Genomic DNA, 21,498 nt, shown 5'->3' with positions numbered 1-21,498 from the left:
CAATGGGCTCCGTGCTGACGATGTGGAGCCCGCTTGGGATTCTCTCGCTCCTCCTCTCTCTCCCTGCCACTCCCCCAGTCGTTCTCTCTGTCTCTCTTAAAATAAATAAGTAAGTAAATAAACAATTTTTAAAGAGAAAAATGATCATAAATAATGTGCAAATATTTATTTTCTAGGAACATGGGTGACATTTGGAGGTCAAATTTCAGATGAGGTAAGTTACTTTTGGCTTCCATATTGCTGATCAAAGAAAATGTAAAGCTGTACAGTGGGAGTCTTCTTCCTGGGGTCCTGGCATTTTATAAGGATAATGTTTCAATCACGGGAAGTGGTTAAGACTGAATCAAAGATTATTTTCAGTTTTATCTCCTTGTATTCTTCACATTTAGACTATTAATAGCCCTTGAGGCTGTCAATCTATTATATGTGCAGGTTCGATTGTTAGAGAACAAACCAATTTGGAATTAATATTTAGTAGCTTTATGGAAAGATTTCATTGCTGGGGTGTGTGCGTGTGTGTGTGTTTTAGCTCCACCTACCATGACCAACTGGCTCTGGTTTGCAGGAACTTTGCCTTATTAGCATGGGATGTCTCAGTCCTGGACAAAAAAAGACAGTTGGTCACCCTGGCTTGGACAAGTTAATCTAACCTCTCTGAGCCTCAGTCCCTCTGATGTAAAGTGGGATGATAAAGTTTACATTGGAGGTTTGTTGAAAGGACTAACCATGTTCCACATATGAGATGTTTATATAGCCCTTTGACTCGTAGGTAGCAGACACCCAATAATGGCAGCTGTAATAGTTTATTTACTGTAAAAGTCCTTTAAATCTTGGTTTGTACGTTCAAAACAGGGCTTACCAAAGTGATATTCTTATCACCGCGTTTAAGGAATGTCTTTTTGGCACAAGTGAGTCATGCAGGCCTTGAACAGCAATAACCCCCCAAGGACACTGTCCTCAAGTCCCCCTGATCCTTTGTTGGCTGCCTGCGCACCACTGAGGAGTCTGGGATAGCATGTCTGAGTGGATACGCTCAGTGGGATCCATCCCACTCTGCCACCAGATTTACTAACATTTACTAACAGTTGCCACATCCATAAAATGCAGGGGAGAGCCCCTACTCAGCAGGATTGTGATTAAGATTAATGAGACGATACCTGTGAAGTGTTCAGCCTGGTACCTGGCCCCGAACCAGCTCTTTATAAAGGTAGTTCTTACTATCGTTCCTAAGGAGAAGCTCGGGGAAACAGAGGGTCTTTTCTACAGCTCCCAAGGTCACCAGTGTTTTTTTAACAGATTCGGGGCGGGGAGGGGCAGAGTCTTATCTGCACATTCTCCTCTGTCTGAATGCATGTCCCCAGTATTGCGCCTAGGTCGCCACAGAGAGGTTGTCCCGGGGAGGATGCTTTGGAAGGCAGACTGCACTGGGGATTAGCATACAGAACCATTATTAGAAAGTTGGGCCATGATGCGGTCTCAACAATGACCACACCTGACCCCATGGGGAGCCCCAACGCTGAGATGGCCCTGCAAAGTTGTCCCAGGTTGGGACAAGAGGACTGAGCATTTGTATCCTTTGTTTGACCAGTCATCGGAGAGAGGCCGCCCGGGGAAGCAGGTCTCACCTTGGGCTAGGCAACCGTGCTTAGCCAAGTGCAATTTCCAGAGAGAACCGACAGCTGCAGGCCATCTGATGGCAACACTCCTAGCAGTGAGGGGGAGAAGTCCTTCTGTTCTGAAGGAGGATCTGGGTGGCCATCACCGGGTTCATTATGGGGCCCTCTGACTGGCATCAGGTAGGGTGTGTGGAGCACAGAGGCAAGTCCACAAATATCGACACAGTGGCCACAGGCTCAAGTCACATAGAAAGTAGGTGACAGGGAGGGAGGGGGATCTCAAATTAATAGTCCACCGTATCCAGCACGTGCAGCACTTTCTCCTTCCTGTTACAGTACTGAGAGGAGAAACAGACAAAAATATCTTGGCTTTAGGAGCAGAGGGGCCAACCGTTAAGGGCACCATTTCCCCTTTCACGTTTGCCCTCCCCTTTACAGCATCTGCTCTCTGCTGCCACGAGCCCAGCTTGCCCAGGTCAGAGTGTGCTAGGCTGGGCTCTGAAATACATCATTTCAAAATTACCGTTCTAAAAACCGCACAATAACACTATCATGAATGGCTGCACAGGCCCTCACCTCAGATGCAGACCAGACAAATGGCTAGTGTCCTTCCAAAGAAGAGCTGTGACTTTCCTCAGGTCCCTGCAGAGAGAATGCCAGCAAGGAGAAGACAGGAAGGTACAGGGAGACCACAGTCCCACCAGCAGCTGACTTGCCTGAGCTCAGCCATTTCCATGTGGGAAAAATGCAGACCAATAGCAATAAATACACCTTCCCGATTTTTCTGCCTTCTCTCTGCTTCACGTGAGCTCAGCACAAAGCAGGTACAAATTTTGAATCCCAGAATGACCACGTTGTGATGTGCTGAGTGACACAACCATGAGTCCTGCCTCAGGAGGTGATGACATCCCTATTGCTGGGAGAATCCACCTGTGTGTTAAATAGCCACTGGACAGGGATATTATCAAAAGGACCCACACACCACAATCCATAATTCCGTGAGGTGCCCCCCAAAGATGATTTGGCTTCATCATAAAGCCAGGAGAGATGTTACTCCTGTAAATAATAATGCCTTATAGCACTCAACTTTCAGGGTTTTACTTAGATTTTCTTACCTATAAGCTAGTTAGGGTTTCTTGAGTTGTAGGTAACAATAAATTCACGTCAAATTGGTTCAACCAGTATGGGAAAAGTATTTTGATTTTCATACTAGAAGTGTAGATATAGGGCAAGCTTTAGGGTGGACTCCATCAGTGACCTCACTGCATTTCCCAGGGATTCCCTGGGAAGGCCCTGTGTTCCTTTGTATAGCGACATCCTCCTCAGGTAGTAAGACAGCTGCAGAAATTCTAAGCCTTACTCAGAGCAGCAACTCTAGGGAAAAAGGTGTTCTTCTAGAAACCCTGTAAGAACATGGAAAGATGTTGCCAGAAGCCTCAGCATATCTGTCCCTGCATCTCATTGGCCCAAAGGTGTCACATGACCTTCCCTGGAACCACTTATTTGCAGGCCCGCCATGCCACGTTGGAAGGGAGGTGTCTACTTCTACTGAGGCCTGTTGGCTACCTGGAGGTCCTGAACAGAATTGTCCTCATTTTGCAGATGAAAAAGCTGAAATAGAAAGAGCTCAAATGGTCTTGTCCACGTTCATTTATCCAGTAAGTGGTACCCTCAAGGCCAGAAAACAGTTTTTGTTAAGTCAGCGACTTCATTCTTTCACATTCAGGTCTTTAAACTTTATGGCTGGGAAACATTTCAGCCATTACTTAGTCCAAATTTCCATTCAGGATTCCTTATCTTATCTTAAAATTTCTCTCTAGATAATATAAGGCCTCTTTCCCAATAATAATCCGCTAGTATGTGGTGTGACATAACACGAGGATAACATACGATACAAGCACAGTAATTTCTTAAACGTAGGGCAGTCATGATGGGAAAAACTATACTTGCCTTAACTTTCCATTTCTCCTTTGGAGAAATGTCATAATGGTAGCAAATTAAAAGCAGTAATCACATTTTTGCTGCTATTACTCTAAAGGATTGGCATGGACTCCCTTTTTTGCTAGCCTAATAATTTTCTTGATATGCCGATTTTAAAAACAACAGGAAAACAGTTTATCTTGGAAATGCTGATGAAGCACCCTTAGCCCACAATCAAAAACCTAATGGAAAAGTCAATTTTAATTATTTGTGAGGTGTGTAATTTTTCAGTTGGCCCATAAGTCTAGCAGCAAAATGGGAAAATGTCCCCTTTCCACTGCTGTCCCTCTCTAGCTCTCCCTCAAGCTGTTGTCTCTAGCGACGCCTGTACTCTTCTGTCACGCCTGCCCCTTGCACTCAGCAGCACAAAGGAAGGAACGAGATGCTTGGAGGTATATCTGCAGGCTGACGGGTGGGGGCCCCGGATACCCAGTGCCGTTCAGCTGGCTGGTTGCTCTGTGACAGCGGCTGGGGTTTTGCTGAGCTGTGGGTGGCGTGAGTTTTACAACAGTCATGACTCTGTCTAGCCTCTGGTTCATCAGCGCAGTCCTCTAAGCCTCAAGGAAAAAAGGCACACGCTTTTAGGTCAGGAGTCACCCAACTGCCAAAACCCATTAGCTTGGAGAGAAAGGAGGAAGAAGAGAAATGGAGTCACCGGTGATACAACTGACCCTCTTTGTCAGAGAGATGATGCTGCCACAGGGAATGTTGTCAGACCAGATCTTCCGGGCAGAGTGAGCAACACAAATCCATCCACCTTACCTCGCTGCTCCTGAGGGCTGACTAATCCCTGCACTGAAGGAAGTCTCCCGTAGTGCCCAGTCTCTGTCTGAGGGAAGGATACTTTTATCCTATATATGCTGGTAGAATCTTCTTTTTTTTTTTTTCTCATTGTTTTACGACTGATAAAAACAAGGAGTGAGATTTCAGTGTTCTTAAACACCACCAGAGGATTCAACGTGGCTTGCTTCCTAGGTTTAGCAAACATTTGTTTTTTTCTGACTGACCTTTACATCCTCTTGCAGGTTGCCGAACGGCTGATGACAATTGCCTACGAAAGTGGGGTTAATCTCTTCGATACTGCTGAAGTCTATGCTGCTGGAAAGTGAGTCAGTGCCTCCTTGTGTCCCTCACGTGGTATTTGTGGCACCAAGAATCTGCCCAGGCCATTGCTGTCACGCTGGTGAGAAGGGTCTGCCCTTCCCACACGCTTTGGTGGCGTTGCTTTTCTCCCTTCCGCTAGCCCCTTCACCAGAGCTGGGGATATTGGCTGCCTCTGGCCCCTTCTGCCCCCCCGCCCCAAACCTTCCTATCCTTGACCCCTGTATGAAGAATGGACTGCAAACAATTGCCATAGCCTTACTGAGGGGCAGAGGCAGCTGGGACCAGAGTGGTGGCAGTGAAGATCAAGAAATGGTAGTTGGAGGGATGCCTGGGTGGCTTAGTCAGTTAAGTGTCCGACTCTTGATTTGGCTCAGGTCATGATCTCACGGTTTGTGAGTTCAAGTCACGTGTTGGGCCTTGTGCTGACAGTGCAGAGCCTGCTTGGGATTCTCTCTCTCCTTCTCTCTTGCTGTCTCCCTCTGTCCCTTCCCCTCCCCCCCAAAATAAATAATAAACATTTTTTTTTTAAAAGAAGTATTAGTTGGATATAGGAGTGAGGAAATAAAGGAGCAGATTCCAGTGTAGTTGTTCAAAAGCTAGTCTTGCTATTTCATAACCACGTCTCGTAGTTACTCAACCCTTCAGGGAAACTGGGACGTCCTCTCTGCAGGGATCCAGGGACTGCTTTTCCTGTCTGCAGGCCCATCCCTCCACCTAGCATGACAAGTAGATCAGAGATTAAAGGAGGGGTCCTCAAAGATGCCAAGAAATTTAGTAGATTTTGGGAGAGGGCGTTTCAGACCCCATTCTGAGGACAGAGAGGACTGCAAAAGGGCCTTGCTGGAGAAGCCACACCAACTACAACCTTCCCATGGGCCTGAGAACAGGTTCCGGGCTCTGACACTGGGCTCACTGCTCGTCACACCACGTGGGGAATGTGCCCTTGGGGAGACCTCAAGGTTCATGCCCTCTACGTCCTGGCGCGAGAAGCACGTCTCAGAACAGAACTGGCGCACCTTGGCCACCTGCTGCCAACACGGACAGACTGACTCACGTAGCTCCCAGAAATGTTTGAGCAGCTCTGCCATTTTCTACCAGGACTGTGGCGCCTAATCCCCCGCAGGCCTCACTCCCCCGCACCCTCTTCCAGGCGAGGAGCACAATCAAACTGCTGGACTTCTGGAATCAGGTTCATCGTTGCCCGATCTGTGTTGTCCTTGCGCGGTTTCCTCCTTCTCAACGGCAGATCTATGTTTGAGGACGATCGGGGAAGTTCAGAGCCCACGTCCCTGATGTTTTCTGTTGAGTCCAAAGAGAGGAAATACAATTGATAAGGCCTTCCTCCTTCCCACATCTGAGCCTTTCTCAGTGTTTTCTTCTTTTGTTGAATCCTGCTAAGGTTGGAAAAGGGAAGTCCTGTTTGTATTTCTACTATGATTGATAGTCAGTCCTGGTTAATTACTGACTGACTGTCCAGTGTGCAACTGAGCTAGGTTCCCGCTATGAAATGCAAAGTTGCAAAAGACAGTGTCAGAAACAGAGGGCTGGGGAAGAGAACGCTGGTGTAACGTCCCCTGCATGTCTGTCTGGAGCATGCTCCATAGCTACCCCGCAGCATGGTTAATGCCAGGCTGGGCACTCCAACACAGAACTTTCAGCTAAGATAAACAGTGTTTAGTGACAATTCCCCATCTATAGGACCCCAATGAACAAAGTGCTAATTCCATTTATGTCCCCATTCACAAAGCCTCTGAGAGCCCACCTGCTTCTTACAACATTGATCTGACCGGGAGGGACCTACAATAAAACTTCAGTCTCCTTAACCTTGGGTCCTGGCTCAGGTAGGTGGAGGGGAGAAGACAGCGGAGATGTCTTCACTGTTCCTCTCCATGACCCACTGTAGGGGCGGGAAGAACACTTCTCTACCTCTCCCTACACCTTCCTTCTGTGGCAACACTTGTCACTAGAACCCAGGACATTCTCTATGTGGGCCACTGCATCTGCAGCCCTAGCCTTTGGGACATCGAAACACCCACATGGTTTGTTTTGTTTGCTTGCTTTGTTTGTTTGTTTGTTTGTTTGTTTGTTTGTTTTTTCATCCTGCAAGATCTCCGGGGAATCCGTATTTTCTATCTAAATAGGACAAGGTCTCATTGTCCTCCCTGGTCACAATTGAAAACCACAGCAATTAGAAGGGTAACCTTGACTCCCACTGGACTCCGCCAAGCAGGATATTTATAAATGGGATCAGCGGTTCAAAAGCACCGAACTGCCAAGTGACTCTGTTGTTTCTTAGTATCAGGACCACAGGCGGTCTCCTGCCAGTGTGTCAGGATTTGGCAGGTGCTTCTGGAATGCTCCAGGAGCAGGATTCTGCAGGCACAAGCAGAAACAGCGGAAACTGTGCTACTAGCCGAGAGCAGCTTCTATTTTCAGGACATGTAGGCACTGAGAGTTCAAACAACGAATGGCTCTTGTGTTTTTGGATTGACTCTTGTGTTTCCAGGACATTGTATCCTGAGCTATTATCTGTTTCCCTTCCAGGGCTGAAGTGATTCTGGGGAGCATCATCAAGAAGAAAGGCTGGAGGTAATGCATTCACCATAATCATGTACTTCTCTTTCAAAAGACTGTTATTATTTTGTCCCAGAGAAGGAAAAATAAAATTGCATGACAACTAAACAAAAGGCTGTCAAAAAAAAAAAAAAGTCAATTTTTGGTAAAGAAACGATTTATAGTGGTTTGGAAATAAATACTAACAAGTTCATTATTTGTGCTTTAGTAAGTATTGACTAGTCATTGATCACAATGACTTACCATGGGGTTGAGCAGAGAGGAGGGGAGGTTCATGAGATACTCATGCATAAAAGAAAGGGGTATTTCCATGGTTTCTCACCACTGTTTGTGATAATTTGGTGAAGAAAGACAGCTGATAGGGAGCTGATTATATACATGTACTTATGCTCACTGTTCATCTTATTGACAACTCTGGAGGCAAAGAAGTGATGAAAAGAGAAGTCCTTGTGATAAATACCACAAAGCTCTCTTATCTGAACACAATTAGCCCGCGCCTCTGATGTGTGCCAGGAGCCCTATTATCTGGGCGTTCAGGGAAGTGCTTCATCTGCTGTCCTTGAGGGGTTGCATCCCATTCCATGGTGTCCGTATCCAGTGGTAAAGAGGAACGCCGCCTCTGTGGGGCGTGGGGCGGCAATCCCCCTCCATTTCACTGTGCGTGTCAACCATGACAGCCACTTCTTCCCCGGCAGGAGTACAGAATCAGGCAAAGACCACGGAACAAGTCTGGGTCCTCTTCTGCTCTGGCAGATTTGCCATTGGCCAAATAAACAACAGCTCTCTAGTCTTAGTGGAAATGGAGACCCAGAAGTTTATGGAGATGTGAACAAAAGAAGTTCGATGACCTACTTTCTCTCCCTTCTTTCTCCTCCTCCCCCACTCCAGGGATTATAAGGGAATTAGGAAAAAACGATATTCATCCTTAAATATGGAAGAATTTTCATATTCCTGCCCAGTCCTCCACCTTGCCTGAGTAACCTTCCCACTCACAAGGCTGGTCCGTCCATCACCGCCCAAATCACTTCCCTAGGGCTCCTGGAACAAAGTGCTGGCTTCAGACATGTGTTCTCTCACAGTTCTCTAGGCCAGAAGTGCAACATCAAGGTTTGAGCAGTGTCCTGCTCTTTCTGTAAGTCTGGATAGAACCCTTGCCCCTTCCTAGCTTTTGGCTTTTGCGGGCAATCTTGGGCCTGCGCTCAACCTCTGCCTCCGTCATCAGATGGCGTCCTCCCCTCATGTGTGTCTGTGCATCTTCTTAAAAGGACACCAGTCGTATTGGATTAAGGACTCACCCTACTCCAGTATAACCTCATCACCTCATCTTAATTTAACTAATTACATCTGTAAGGATCGTATTTCCAAATAAGCTCACTCTCTGAGGTACTACTGGGGGTTAGGACTTCACCATGTCTTTTTAGGGGACACAACTCAACCCAAAACAGAGACCCTAGAGATGAGCCCACTAACAGCCCTGGTGAGCTTTGCAGCGAGGTGTAGGCTGACAGAGCACCTGAGGAAGGAGGGGAACATCAGTGCAGGAGCTCTTTCCCCTCAACACCCAGAGGGCACCTAACCATCACTCTCCACAGTTTGCAGAGCCTATTATACACCTACAGGAAAACGGATTAACATGGTTTTTTTTCTTTTTCTTTTTTTTTTTAATTTTTTTTTTTTTTACATTTATTTATTTTTGAGACAGAGAGAGACAGAGCATGAACGGGGGAGGGTCAGAGAGAGAGGGAGACACAGAATCCGAAACAGGCTCCAGGCTCTGAGCGGTCAGCACGGAGCCTGACGCGGGGCTTGAACTCACGGACTGTGAGATCATGACCTGAGCCGAAGTCGGACGCTCAACCGACTGAGCCACCCAGGCGCCCCTCTTTTTTTTTTTTTTTTTTTTTTTTTTTTACAAACTGCCTTTCAGTCTTGCAAATAAAAACCCAAGCTGTCACCATGCTACAGAATATTGAAATCAGCACACAGCTGCCCCTACAAGGCTGGTGGAAAGATAGACCGTATCATCCTAGTACGGAGTCTATAAAAGCAATTTCAACTGGCATACTTGGCTTCTAGTCCCAGGACCACCACTTGCCCACTGTGCCAGCTACCTCACTTCTCTGAGTCTCAGTTTCCCCACCCGCAAAATGGACGGCGTAACTGTTCATGAAGTGCTGTACTGTGAAAGTGAGATAAAGTATGCCAGAGTATTTTGAAAGTTGTGCTATATCGGTATAAAATACTCACATTATCGTCCCTCCACCCACTCAGAAGAGTTGCTGGAAATGCCTCCATGATGGTCACTGGTCATCTGCCAGGTTGCTGTCTGTTCTTGCTCTTTGAGCCTACGTGTTAGTGTGCACACCCGCGTCACCCAAACGTTTTCCAGAAGGCCTAACTTTGAAAACAGAAGTCCATGATGGTATTTGCATGGAGTGTGCAGCCTCTCTGAATAATCTAGAGGACTGCATTAATTTTTCATAATATTCCACCCAGCCTTTTGTTGAAGCTGTGAAAATGTTTGCTAACAGAGATCTGGCTCCCCCGGGGCAGATTGCCGCTACACTAGGTATCGTGAGGTTGATGGATGAACCCGGAAAGTACATCAGCCCTTCTGCGGTGTGTCATCTCCAGATGCGTGTATCTGTAGAGCTTCCATTACAGTGATTCAAATTACTTTTCAGGGAATTAACTTCAGTGGGATGGGGTTGCTGACATTCCCTACAAATTTTTCTTGTTGCAGCTAAGCTGTCGGAATTGTCACCCTTGTTCCCCATTGGTTATCATTAATCTTACGGGGCTCTCATACCTGCGGGCCCCAGGGCATCAGCTCTACAGCTGATGGAATTATGAATGCCTTATTTCAAATAGTCCCAAAGTTCGGTCTTAACCTTTGAATCTCAAAGGATTTTTTTTTCCTAGACCAGTTCAATTGAATTACATACTTGGAGAAACTGAATTATACTGAGATCTGCCTCCCGATTTTAAATCATAGGGCTGTAGGTCTCAAGACATGTTTCTTATTCCACCATCATGACGAGACGATTGCCATTTCCTGCCCTGTGTGTGGTTTTGAGAAGGCAATTAGTTTGCTGACAAGATTTCCGCAGTTCATTCCCTTAGGAGTAAAGTGGTTAAAACCTTGCGTTAAAAATTTTAGCACTGTTTTCCTAAAATAACATTTCCATTTAATAGGACACTCAAAGAAATTTTATCCCTATTTATTGATTATTATAATTTACTTTATCATTCATATTTCCATGCAATCAGTTCCTGCCTGTGAATGTGATGGTTGGAAAGCATAATACTCAGAGCCACTAGGGCCCGTGGTCCTTGGCAGAGGGTGGATTTAGCCCCAGGAAAACTCACGTTCAATCAACGTTATGTCAGATGCTAAATAAGTATTAGCTGGTGCTACTAAAGCAATCCATCCTTTATGCCAGTTCACTCACCCTCTCATTTACCATTTCTGCCCCTCCATGCCTACCACTCACCCTCTTCACCACACCCCCCCTGAACCGGTGGCTTGTGTCACAGCCTCCTTCTCCTGTCCCTCCAGGTATAGGTCACTTCCCTTCAACCTCTTCGCCTAGGATCTGACTTCACATCCCCACTCACCACCTTCCCCTTGTCCCCATATTTCAGTGACCCGAATGAACAGATTTACCACTTTACCAATTTTTTTTTAAATGGGAGGTACGATAAATTCTTTCCGATGCTATAATATCCTAACTCAGTACAATAACCAGCAATTTACTTAATATCTCTCTGTGTGTGTTTGTCTAACGTACAGGAGGTCCAGCCTGGTCATAACAACCAAACTCTACTGGGGTGGAAAGTAAGTTAAATACCTTTTCTTTTCCCTACTTGACAGGAGACAACTAGTAGCTCCTGCTTTTATCCTTTTGGGCAACCCTTTTACATCTAATGTACTAAAATTAATTGGATTGGAGAGAAAGAGTATTTTTCCTGCCCTGAAGGAAATGGCAGTTAGCCTAGGATTCAATGTTAGCAAGATGCCCCAAAGAAAGTTAGTGGTCACTTGTTACCAAGTGATTCACGGAGATTTTCAAACACCAACCTCATTCTAAGAAGCATTTCCAAAATAGAGTTCAAATTTTGGGAAAAGAAAATAAGCACATAGCATCACAGGAGAAAAGCTACTCAAATCTGCTAAAAGTCAGAGACTTCCACGGAATGCAAAGATGAAAATATCTTGTCTGACCCCACGTGTACGTCTCTGGTCATTTTTTTTTAAATTATTTTTTAATGTTTATTTATTTTTGAGACAGAGAGAGACACAGCATGAGTAGGGAAGGGGCAGAGAGAGAGGGAGACAGAGAATCTGAAACAGGCTCCAGGCTCTGAGCTGTCAGCACAGAGCCCGACGCGGGGCTCGAACTCACGAACTGTGAGATCATGACCTGAGCCGAAGTGGGACGCCTAACCAACTGAGCCACCCAGGCGCCCCTGTCTCTGGTCATTTTTGCAGAAGGCTCCAAACGTGGTGATCAAAAGGACCGCCTTTTGGAGAATAACAGAAGCTACTATATCACTCACTGGCAGGCAAATGAAAGAGAGGTCCTTTCTCTGTTGTGGGATGCAAACAATTTTCGCAAGATGAATTGGCCTCTGATGAATCTACTGGTGTTTGAACTGGTACTTACATGATTCAACAGAACTTAGAAGTCTGGCCTTTTTGACAAACATGTAAGAAAACAGCAAGCTGTTTCATATATCTTTTTGTAGAAATCACAAGTATGGAGTCTTAACAAAGAAACAAAAACAAACACAAACCAACCAAATCTTATTTGCCTGCCTATAATTGAGAGGGAATAGTTAAAATTGGAGACAGAGGACCTCTCCTTTGGAGTCTTCTAATCAAAATGTGTATGTGTACACACACACAGTCATATTTTATTACTGTTTTTGAGTCTGTTTATGATGACTATGAAGACAGAAAGATGGAATTTAGATTTTTATTACTACCGGAACCTGTATAAAAATAAAGCAACATGGTGCCCATGAGAAATACAGATATACATTGTCTGTGCCCTGATTCGTGTAGCTATTGCTTAGTGCAGAGGTTTTAGTACTTAAAACCTTGCCTATGCTTTAGAAAGAAACAGAGAGGAAGATAATCTGCAAGAGCCATTACGTAGTAGAGTACTACCTACAATAATAGTCAATGTTTTTATAGAAGATAAAACATCACCAAAGGCAAAGAGTAAACTACTGTGTTTTAAAAAGAGGATGCCAAAGGTATTGACGTTGAAGAAACACTTCATGAATACTTTGAAACACAAGGACCATATTTCTTTCTAATTGGCCAGATCTTGAAGCTTGTCTGAGAAGACAAAAGTCCTGGTTAAATGTTTGTCTTCTTAGGATACTGATGTAAGAAAGACTTGCGTCACATTTTAACAGAAAGTAATTAGATTTCTTTTGAAAGTCAAAAGGCACTTCCAAATTTGCTTACCTTCTCAGAAAAGCTAATGTTATCAGTAGCTCACAAACTTATGTCAAGGTGTTTTTTTGGGGGGGATTGATTAAGAACAAGGTAGGAAGGCTGAGCTGTGTGTCACGTTATATGTGGATGGGGTGTGTATGGCTGAGTTATTAATATTGTGTGATGAGCGTCATGGTTAATTCATCACCTGGATCTCCAAAGAAAAGGGGCTCAGTGTGTTGCCCACCAGCCTTCTCTCCTCAGCCTGCGGTACAGAATTTGCCAAGAACAGGGTATAAAATTAGCAATTCAATCTAGAATGAGTATTCCTCTGTACTTTTGAAACAGTAATTTGAAAGAGAAAGCACACCCCCACTCAAAGTCATTTGCTTTTCTTTCTTGTTAGAGCTGAAACGGAAAGAGGGCTGTCAAGAAAACATATTATCGAAGGTAGGTACAGCTGCTTCCATTTTATCTTCATTTGTGGGCTGCTGATTCCAGAAAGGTATCAACCAAAAGGGTTCAAAACCCATTGCGGCGGGGGGTGGGGAGTGGGGAGGTGGGGGGGGGGGGTGGGGGGGGTGGGGGGGGGAGGAATTTCCATAAAAAGAATCATAATCAACCACAATCTCTCTGGGGTTTAATGTAGGAGTGTGGTGATACAGAGAAGACAATAGAACACAAAGAAAAAGGGCAAATTTTCTAGAACTCTTCTCCCTTACAGCCAGGCTGACATTAATAAAAAACTTCCCTAAGACTTTCTAAAAGGTTTTAATTGAGATATAATTTATATAACATAAAAGTCCACCCATTTAAAGTGTACAATTCACTGGTTCTGAGCATAACAGAGTTGTGTGATCATCACTGTAAATTCAATTTAAAAAATTTCCTAATTCCTAGTACCCACTTGCAGTCAGTTCCCACCCTCTCTCTACCCTCCTCCACAGCCCCAAGTAACCACTAATCTACTTTTGTCTCTATAAATTTGCCAATTCTCGATATTTTATATGAATGAGATCATATAATGTGTAATAGTTTGTGACTAGCTTTTTTCACTTAGCATAATGTTCATGTTGTAACATGTATCATAACGTATCATTTTTACTGCCAAATAAAATTCCATTGTATGGATAGACCCCATTTTGTTTATCCATTCATCATTTTGTTACATCCATTCATGTTGATGTACATTTGGGTTGTTTTCATTTTTTGACTTACGAATAATACTGTGAATATCTACATACTAGGTTTTGGGTGGATATATGCTAAGGCGATGATAGTTTTACCTTGGTTTAAATTTTTATGTTTTTAATTACAATTCAATTAGCATACAGTGTTATATTGGTTTCAGATGTACAGTATAGTGATTCAGCAATCCCATACATGACTTGGTGCTTATCACGATAAGTGTATTCTTAATTCCCTTCGCCTATTTTACCTATCCCTCCACCCACCTGTCCTCTAGTAACCACCAGTTTGTTCCCTATATTTAAGAGTGTGTCTCTTGGTTTGCCTTTCTGTGTACATTTGTTTTGTTTCTTAAATTCCACATACGAATGAAATCGTATGGTATTCATCTTTCCCTGACCGACTTATTTCACATAGCGTGATGCCCTCTAGATCCATTCATGTTGCAAATGGCAAGATTTCATTCTTTCTTCATAGCTGTGTAGTGTTCTATTGTGTGTGTATGGTATATATATATATATATATATATATATATATATATATATATATGTATATATATATATATATGCAGCCTCTCCTTAATCCATTCATCTATGGAGGAATACTCAGAGAGCTTCCATATGGTGGCTATTGTAAATTATGCTGCAATAAACATAGCGGTGCATGTATCTTTTCAAATGAGTGTTTTTGTATTCTTTGGGTGAATACCCGGGAGTAGAATTACTAGATGATATGGTAATTCTATTTTTAATTCTTTGAGGAACCTCCATGCTGTTTTCCAGAGTGGCTGCACCAGTTTGCATTCCCACCAACAGTGCAAGAGGGTTCCCCTTTCTTCACATCCTGGGCAATGCCTGTTGTTTCTTGTGTTGTTGATTTTAGCCATTCTGACAGGTATGAGGTGGTATCTCATTGTGACTTTGATTTGCATTTCCTTGTTGATGAGTGATGTTGAGCATTTTTTCGTGTGCCTGTTGGCCATCTACATATATTCTTTGGGGAAATGTCTGTTCATGTCTTCTGCCCATTTTTGAGTTGGAATATTTGTCTTATTTGGTGTTGAATTGTATAAATTCTTTATATATTTTGGCTATTAACCCCTTATTGGATATATCATTTGCAAATATCTCCTCCCATCTAGAGAGTTGTCTTTTGTTTTGTTGGCGGTTTTTTCGCTGTACAAAAGCTTTTTATTTTGGGGTGGTCCTAATAGTTTATTTTTGCTTTTGTTTCCTTTGTCAAAGGTGACATCTGTAGAAAAATGTTTCTGTGGCGGATGTCAAAGAGATTACTGATTACTGCCTACGTGTTCTTCTAAGCATTTTATACTTTCAGGGCTCACATTTAGGTCTTTAATTCATTTTGAGTTTGTTATTGTGTAAGAAAGTCCAATTTCGTTCCTTCATATGTAGCTGTCCAGTTTTCCCAAACTGGACATTTGTCTAAGAGACTATCTTTTTTCCATTGCGTATTCTTGCCTCCTTTGTCATAGATTAATTGACCATATATTCATGGAATTATTTCTGGGCTCTCTATTTTGTTCTATTGATATCCATGTCTATTTTTGTATCAGTACCATACTGTTTTGATTACTACAGCTTTGTAGTATATCTTGAAATCTGGGATTGTGATACCTCCAGTTTGTCCTTCTCTTTCAAGACGACTTTGGCTATTCAGGATCTTCAGTGGGTCCATACAAGCTTTAGGATTATTTGTTCTAGTTCTGTGAAAAATGCAGTTGGTATTTTGATAGGGATTGCATTAATGTATAGATTGCTTTGGTAGTGTAGACATTTTAACAAAATTTTTCTCCCAATTACTGAGTATGCAGTATGTTTACATTTGTTTGTGTCATCTTCAGTTTTTTTCATCATGTATTATGGTTTTTGGAGCATAGGTCTTTACCTCCTTAGTTAACTTTATTCCTAGATACTTTATTATTTTCAGTGCATTTGTAATGGGATTTGTAACTGATTCAGAGAGGCATTGCTTTTGTACTTGTACTAAAAACTTTGTAGAGCCTGGAAATGAACAGGAAATAGTACAGTCTTCTAGAACTCTTATGTGGTACACTACTACTCTACTTCATTGGGAAGACTATAAGAATTGTGAGGAATTTTTATGTATTTCTTGTTTGTCTATATATTACAAAAAATGTCACACTTCTACCTTTTGCAATAAGAGAAAGATGTTAGATGGGGCTATATAAATACAAGATTTTTATAACTTTAGGTTCCTGATTAATTGTTAAGACAGATGATTTTTCTTCTTTTTATAATTAGTTTCATTTATGAGATGCCAAAGTCAATAAAAACATGAAATACTCTCTAATCTCACCATTTTAAAAATAATAAAGAAGTCCTCCTTTTGCTTACCTCATCTCATCTCACAGTGTGACAGTCTGGTACCTGTCCTTCCCAACTTATTCCCACAGTTAAATTTATCTATCTATCTATCTATCTATCTATCTATCTATCTATCCATCTATCCACACTTACTTATAAATACAAAAACATAGGTATGAAACCAATGGAATCAAGCTATACATATTAACCAAAAGTTTACTTTTTTCTATAATTAAAATACATTTTAGACATATACACACCCACATACACATGCACATGTATACATGATTTGCAGGTTATTTCTTGGTTTTAGTATTACAAAATATCATACAAATGGCTGTCCTTATGTAAATGTGATCGATACTGGAGACAGCATTATTAGGTCAAAGAAGAATGCGTATTTTAAATTATTTTCTAAAAAGGAATATACCAATCCAATGGATGAGTTCATTTGATTTATTTGTTTAGTTATACATTTATTTATTAATGAATTTGAGCTACTTTTTATAATTTTGTGCTTTCTCTGAGAATTAACTTTTCGTATTCTTAAGCTATTTTTCTTTTGAGTTGTTTGTCTTGATCTTAATAATTTTTAGGAGCTTTTTGTATATTAATAATGTTCACTTCTGTCAGTTACATATGTTGCAAATATTTTCTTCCAAGCTCTCATTTCATTATAAAGTTTTTTCCCTCCCCATGAACCTAATCTGAAGAATAATATCTAATGTAAAGACATTCATCCCAATTTAGAAACTGGAGTTCTTTATTAATGTGTAAAGAGAACTACTTGGAAAGATCTTAGACTTCCACTAGGGGAAAAAAAATAGTTTTGGTATTCAGTCATTTAATTTAAAAAGAAGACTTTTGGAGTGACTGGCTGGCTCATTCGGTAGAGTATGTCCCTCCTGATCTCAGCATTATGAGTTAGAGCTCCACATTGGATATAGAGATTACTTTAAAAATATAAAAATTAAAAAATTAAAAATTGAATAAAATAGAAAGTTTTTGAAGCCAGATCTTGGAGAATCTATATAATAATAATAATAATAATATATATATATATATATAAATTTATATGCATACAAATTTATATATATACAAATTTTATATATTTATAATTTATATAATCCATATATAATATATTTATATAAAATTATATATTTATATAAAATTATAAATATATAAAATAAATTTATAATCTATATATTTATATAAATTATATATAAATTTATATATTATATAAATAACACATATATAATTAATATGTATAATTTATATATTAATTACATGTGTATATAGTTAATATATATAATTTATAATTATATACATATATAATTATATATGTACATATATATACATATATACATATATACATATATAATTATATATAAATTTGTTAACAGTAATAAATATATCATTCAGTTGTTTCCAAAGTGTTTGTATGACACTTGCAAAGTGTTTTATGAGTTTGGTATTTCTCACTAACTAATTTTTAATATATTTCTAAGCATTGGGCTTAGAAACCAGACAAACAGTGGTTCAAGTTTCAACTATGTCATTTAGGAGCTAGGGGACTTTGTGCAAGTTATTCAACCTTACTAAGCCTCCATCTTCTTGATTATACAAAGGGCTATAAATATTCCTACTTTACAACATTACTATACAGAAACTGATTTTAGAGAATTCACATTGAGCACAATATCCATCACATAATAAGCACTTAATAAATGTTATTTTTGTCATTACGTCATCATTCTTAACAGTGCCACTGTTAATCTTCATACCATGGTTAAGGGCCCCCTTTACCAAGTAACGTTCTAAGGCTGCCACAAGGAATAAGCACATTCTAGCACTAGAGAAAGCTTTCACATTCCCAAACCAAACTAAATCCCTTCTCAGGCCATAATGCCCACTTTGACCTTGCAAAGTAAAATCCAGCCTGCCTCTTAAAACTGTTACTATTCCTGCTCTAGTCTTGCCCCCGTGACTTGAGTCATCTACTGTGAAACCTGTCCATAAGAAATAACTGCCCCCTCCCAAAGAGAAATAACTCGTGTAAGCTTGTTGTACTAAGCGGAAAAACAAGGCAGCAGTGTGCTGCCTGGAGAGTTCTTGTTTCTCTTCTCTTTTTAATCTAATTCAAATCGATTAAAAAAGAGATTCAGAAAATGGTACAGGATGGCAATCAACGAGAATATAAAATCAAGGAAAGAAAGAATGGAGGAAGCTGCTGTGCTTTTTACTGCATTCCATTGCTTCAGTATTTACCAGTGTGTTCATAATTTCAAAATTTTCTTTTTTAAATCAGTTTTCTGCAAGCTCCAGACAACGTAACAGAAATACCTTAAATTCTCTGTCCCTTTAAAGAAGTCAGGAATTCTCTTAGGAACTAATCTCTCAGGATGGATAAACCAGTTCAGCTGAAAATTCAAAATGACCCAGATTCAAACTTTAACACATTTCAAACTTTTGAGACTGAGAAAGAATTGGGATTATTTATTAGTATGTTGTTACTGTTTATTTTGCAGGTCATAGTTTCAGCCTAAGAGAAAGATGTTCATGAGTCCAAAAGAGTCAGCTGAAAGGATATTTCTAGGCAGGCTGATATCAGGGAATTGAGTGAATTTTGCAGAAAAATAAAGGGGGGGGGAGTGGACATTAGATTCCTAGGCCTCAAATAAAATTTGAAGAGGTTTACAAATCATTATCCTTGGATTTCATTGGTATTTGTTTTGTGATGAAGGTGACTTTATTGAACATTGGAGATTCATGTGCACATTAAATTTAAAAAGTGTTCTTTGAGCCCAAATGTCCATCAACTGATGAATGGATAAAGAAGATGTGGTTTATATACACAATGGAATATCATGTGACAATGAGAAGGAATGAAATCTTGCCATTTGCAGCAACGTGGATGGAACTGGAGAGTATTATGCTAAGTGAAACAAGTCAGTTAGAAAAAAACAGATACTATATGTTTTCACTCATATGTGGAATTTGAGAAACTTAACAGAAGACCATGGGGAAGGGAAGGGGGAAAAATACTTTCAAACAAAGAGGAAGGCAAAACCTAAGAGACTCTTAAATACAGAGAACAAACTGAGGGTTGATGGGGGGGGTGGTGCAGAGGGCAGGGGAAAATGGGTGATGGGCATTGAGGAGAACACTTGTTGGGATGAGCACTGAGTGTTGTATGTAAGCGATAAATCATGGGAATCTACTCCCAAAGCCAAGAGCACACTGTATATATTGTTTCTTAGCTAACTTGACAATGAATTATATATATATAATTGATATATATTTATATATTTACTTATAAATTTATATATAAATATTTATACAAATATATGTTTATATATAAATATTTATATACTTATATATTTATATAATTTATATATAGTATATATTATATATTACTGACAATAAATTATATATTATATATAATATCATTTTTAATATATATAATATATATATATATTTTTAAGTGTTCTTAGAAGACAAGACAGAAGTTCAATTCATGTACAATTCAGGCCACTTGAATGCTGGGTGACTTTGGCCACCTGAGCTGGTTTACAGAGTATATAAAATGAACTTGTCTTGTACATAATGCAGTTTTTAAAAAATTCATATGAAAGACCATTTCAGTGAGCTCAAGGTCCTTCACTTAAATCCAATTAGGAACAACATGCTTCGTGGATTCACAAGAAGAAGGTAGAAATTTCACTAATAGGTTTATTACAGCCATTTAGAATCCCAAGCTATTAAGCTTTGAAATTCTATTCATTCAGCCTTTCCACAAACACTCTTGAAGCCCCAAGTTTTGCCAGTATTAAAATTTAGCAGATCAAATTTTCTTAGTATCTTATATGAAAAAATATGATAGTGTGGTAAGTCAAATTGTAAGATTACATAAACTGTATACTTTTACAGGCAAAGGTTATGTCTTAGTGTATGTTTGTCCTCCATGTGAATGACAGTTTTGTTATAAGATTCAAAACACAAACCCACTATCATTATTTTAGGAGTAGAAGAGGAAAATAATCTGAGAAATTACTGCTTAAAACTTTTTAATGAATGGCAAGTGTTAAACCCAGTTATCTGAACTTTTATTTTAAAAAGATAACTTATGACTTTTTCAATTAAAGATTAAATTTCTTGATGGATTCACCACAAATTCCTTCCCAGTGTTCCATGTTCATACTAAACTGAAATCACCCACTCAGGATAACCATGTTTCATAATGCGAGGTGCAGCCACATGGATTATTCTAATACAGCACAATCCTTATAAAAATAAACAGACATGTCTTAAATTATGACTGAGAGGTCTGCCGAGAAGGTGGAAAATTATATAGGGAAAGAGTGGCCATCGTTGAAGGCAACATTTGTTTTTCAAGCTAGAAAGGAAAGCAAGTGTGTGGACACAGCATATTCAAGTAGAACCCTTGAAGAATCTCCAAACTATGGATTTCCTTGATTCTACACCGTTCAACGGGCAACACTGAACATCTGATCCATGTCTGACCATGCCAGTCTGCTTAACATCTGGAATGGGCATATTTCTTTAGATGCCTGTGAAATAGGCTTGAATTGAATTAAAGTTTACCTTATGAACCATAGAGTTCCTGTTAATCTGCAGAACCTAAAAGGAAAATGAACTTAGATTTCTTTTCTCACTTGAAAGGTATTTTCTTTATATAACATAACTTACTATCCTGTGGACTTTTGAGGAATTGCCAGTTAACTTGTAGACATCTCCAGGACAGGGAGGTTTTCTCCTGCTTCTCCTATATTTGCTCCCACAGACACTGGGTTGGTGCTGAGGGACAGACTAAAGTCAAAAGTGCCTTCAGTAAGTGCATTCACTGCACTGGTGCACTTATCTCCCTTAAGTTGTGATTAGCTGCCCGGATGTTCCTCGGCAGCCAAGGTTAACGTATTTTTGCACGTCTCCTTAAACTTAAAACAATACCTGGCCCTAAGCCAGTGCTCGACAAACATTTCCTAAGTGCAGCTGGAACATGACTATTTGCTTATTAGAGATAAACCCTAAATAGCTTTCAAGGAGACATTTGTTGAGCATGTCTTTATGTTGCTATAGTTTATTTCTACAAGATTAGAGCATCCAAACAGGAAAGGACAGGAGTGCCTGATTTGGTTTGTAGTCACATGAAGCATTAAAGCAGAAAGGTCGTTTAACTCTATTTTGTCTTTGGACAGATGAGGAGACCAAAGGCCCAAAG

The 21,498-nt window shown here is 40.5% G+C and overlaps 1 protein-coding gene and 1 long non-coding RNA gene across 8 annotated transcripts in view; one reads left to right on the top strand and one right to left on the bottom strand.

Annotated features, from left to right (window-relative positions):
• KCNAB1 (potassium voltage-gated channel subfamily A regulatory beta subunit 1) overlaps window positions 1-21,498 on the top strand; it is a 419,709-nt gene that overhangs the window by 332,779 nt on the left and 65,432 nt on the right. For 6 of the 7 annotated variants that reach the window (XM_019810530.3, XM_019810528.3, XM_011286073.4 and 3 more), the window contains exons 3-7: window positions 177-214; window positions 4,622-4,701; window positions 7,245-7,289; window positions 11,068-11,112; window positions 13,130-13,173. In XM_019810530.3, coding sequence (XP_019666089.1) covers window positions 177-214; window positions 4,622-4,701; window positions 7,245-7,289; window positions 11,068-11,112; window positions 13,130-13,173 — 252 coding nt within the window. Of the gene's footprint in view, window positions 1-176; window positions 215-3,142; window positions 3,275-4,621; window positions 4,702-7,244; window positions 7,290-11,067; window positions 11,113-13,129; window positions 13,174-21,498 lie in introns of those variants that run through there. The other variant, XM_045037402.1, reaches the window with a different exon arrangement.
• LOC123380081 lies at window positions 43-3,141 on the bottom strand. Its single transcript, XR_006585370.1, has 3 exons — window positions 2,193-3,141; window positions 540-599; window positions 43-95 (listed from the first exon to the last, which is right to left on the bottom strand). It is a non-coding gene; the product is annotated as an uncharacterized LOC123380081 (long non-coding RNA).

This window comes from Felis catus, chromosome C2 (genome assembly GCF_018350175.1).
Source record: "Felis catus isolate Fca126 chromosome C2, F.catus_Fca126_mat1.0, whole genome shotgun sequence".
In the NCBI taxonomy this organism is placed as follows: Eukaryota; Metazoa; Chordata; class Mammalia; order Carnivora; family Felidae; genus Felis; species Felis catus.
This window is presented reverse-complemented; position numbering and strand designations above follow the sequence as displayed.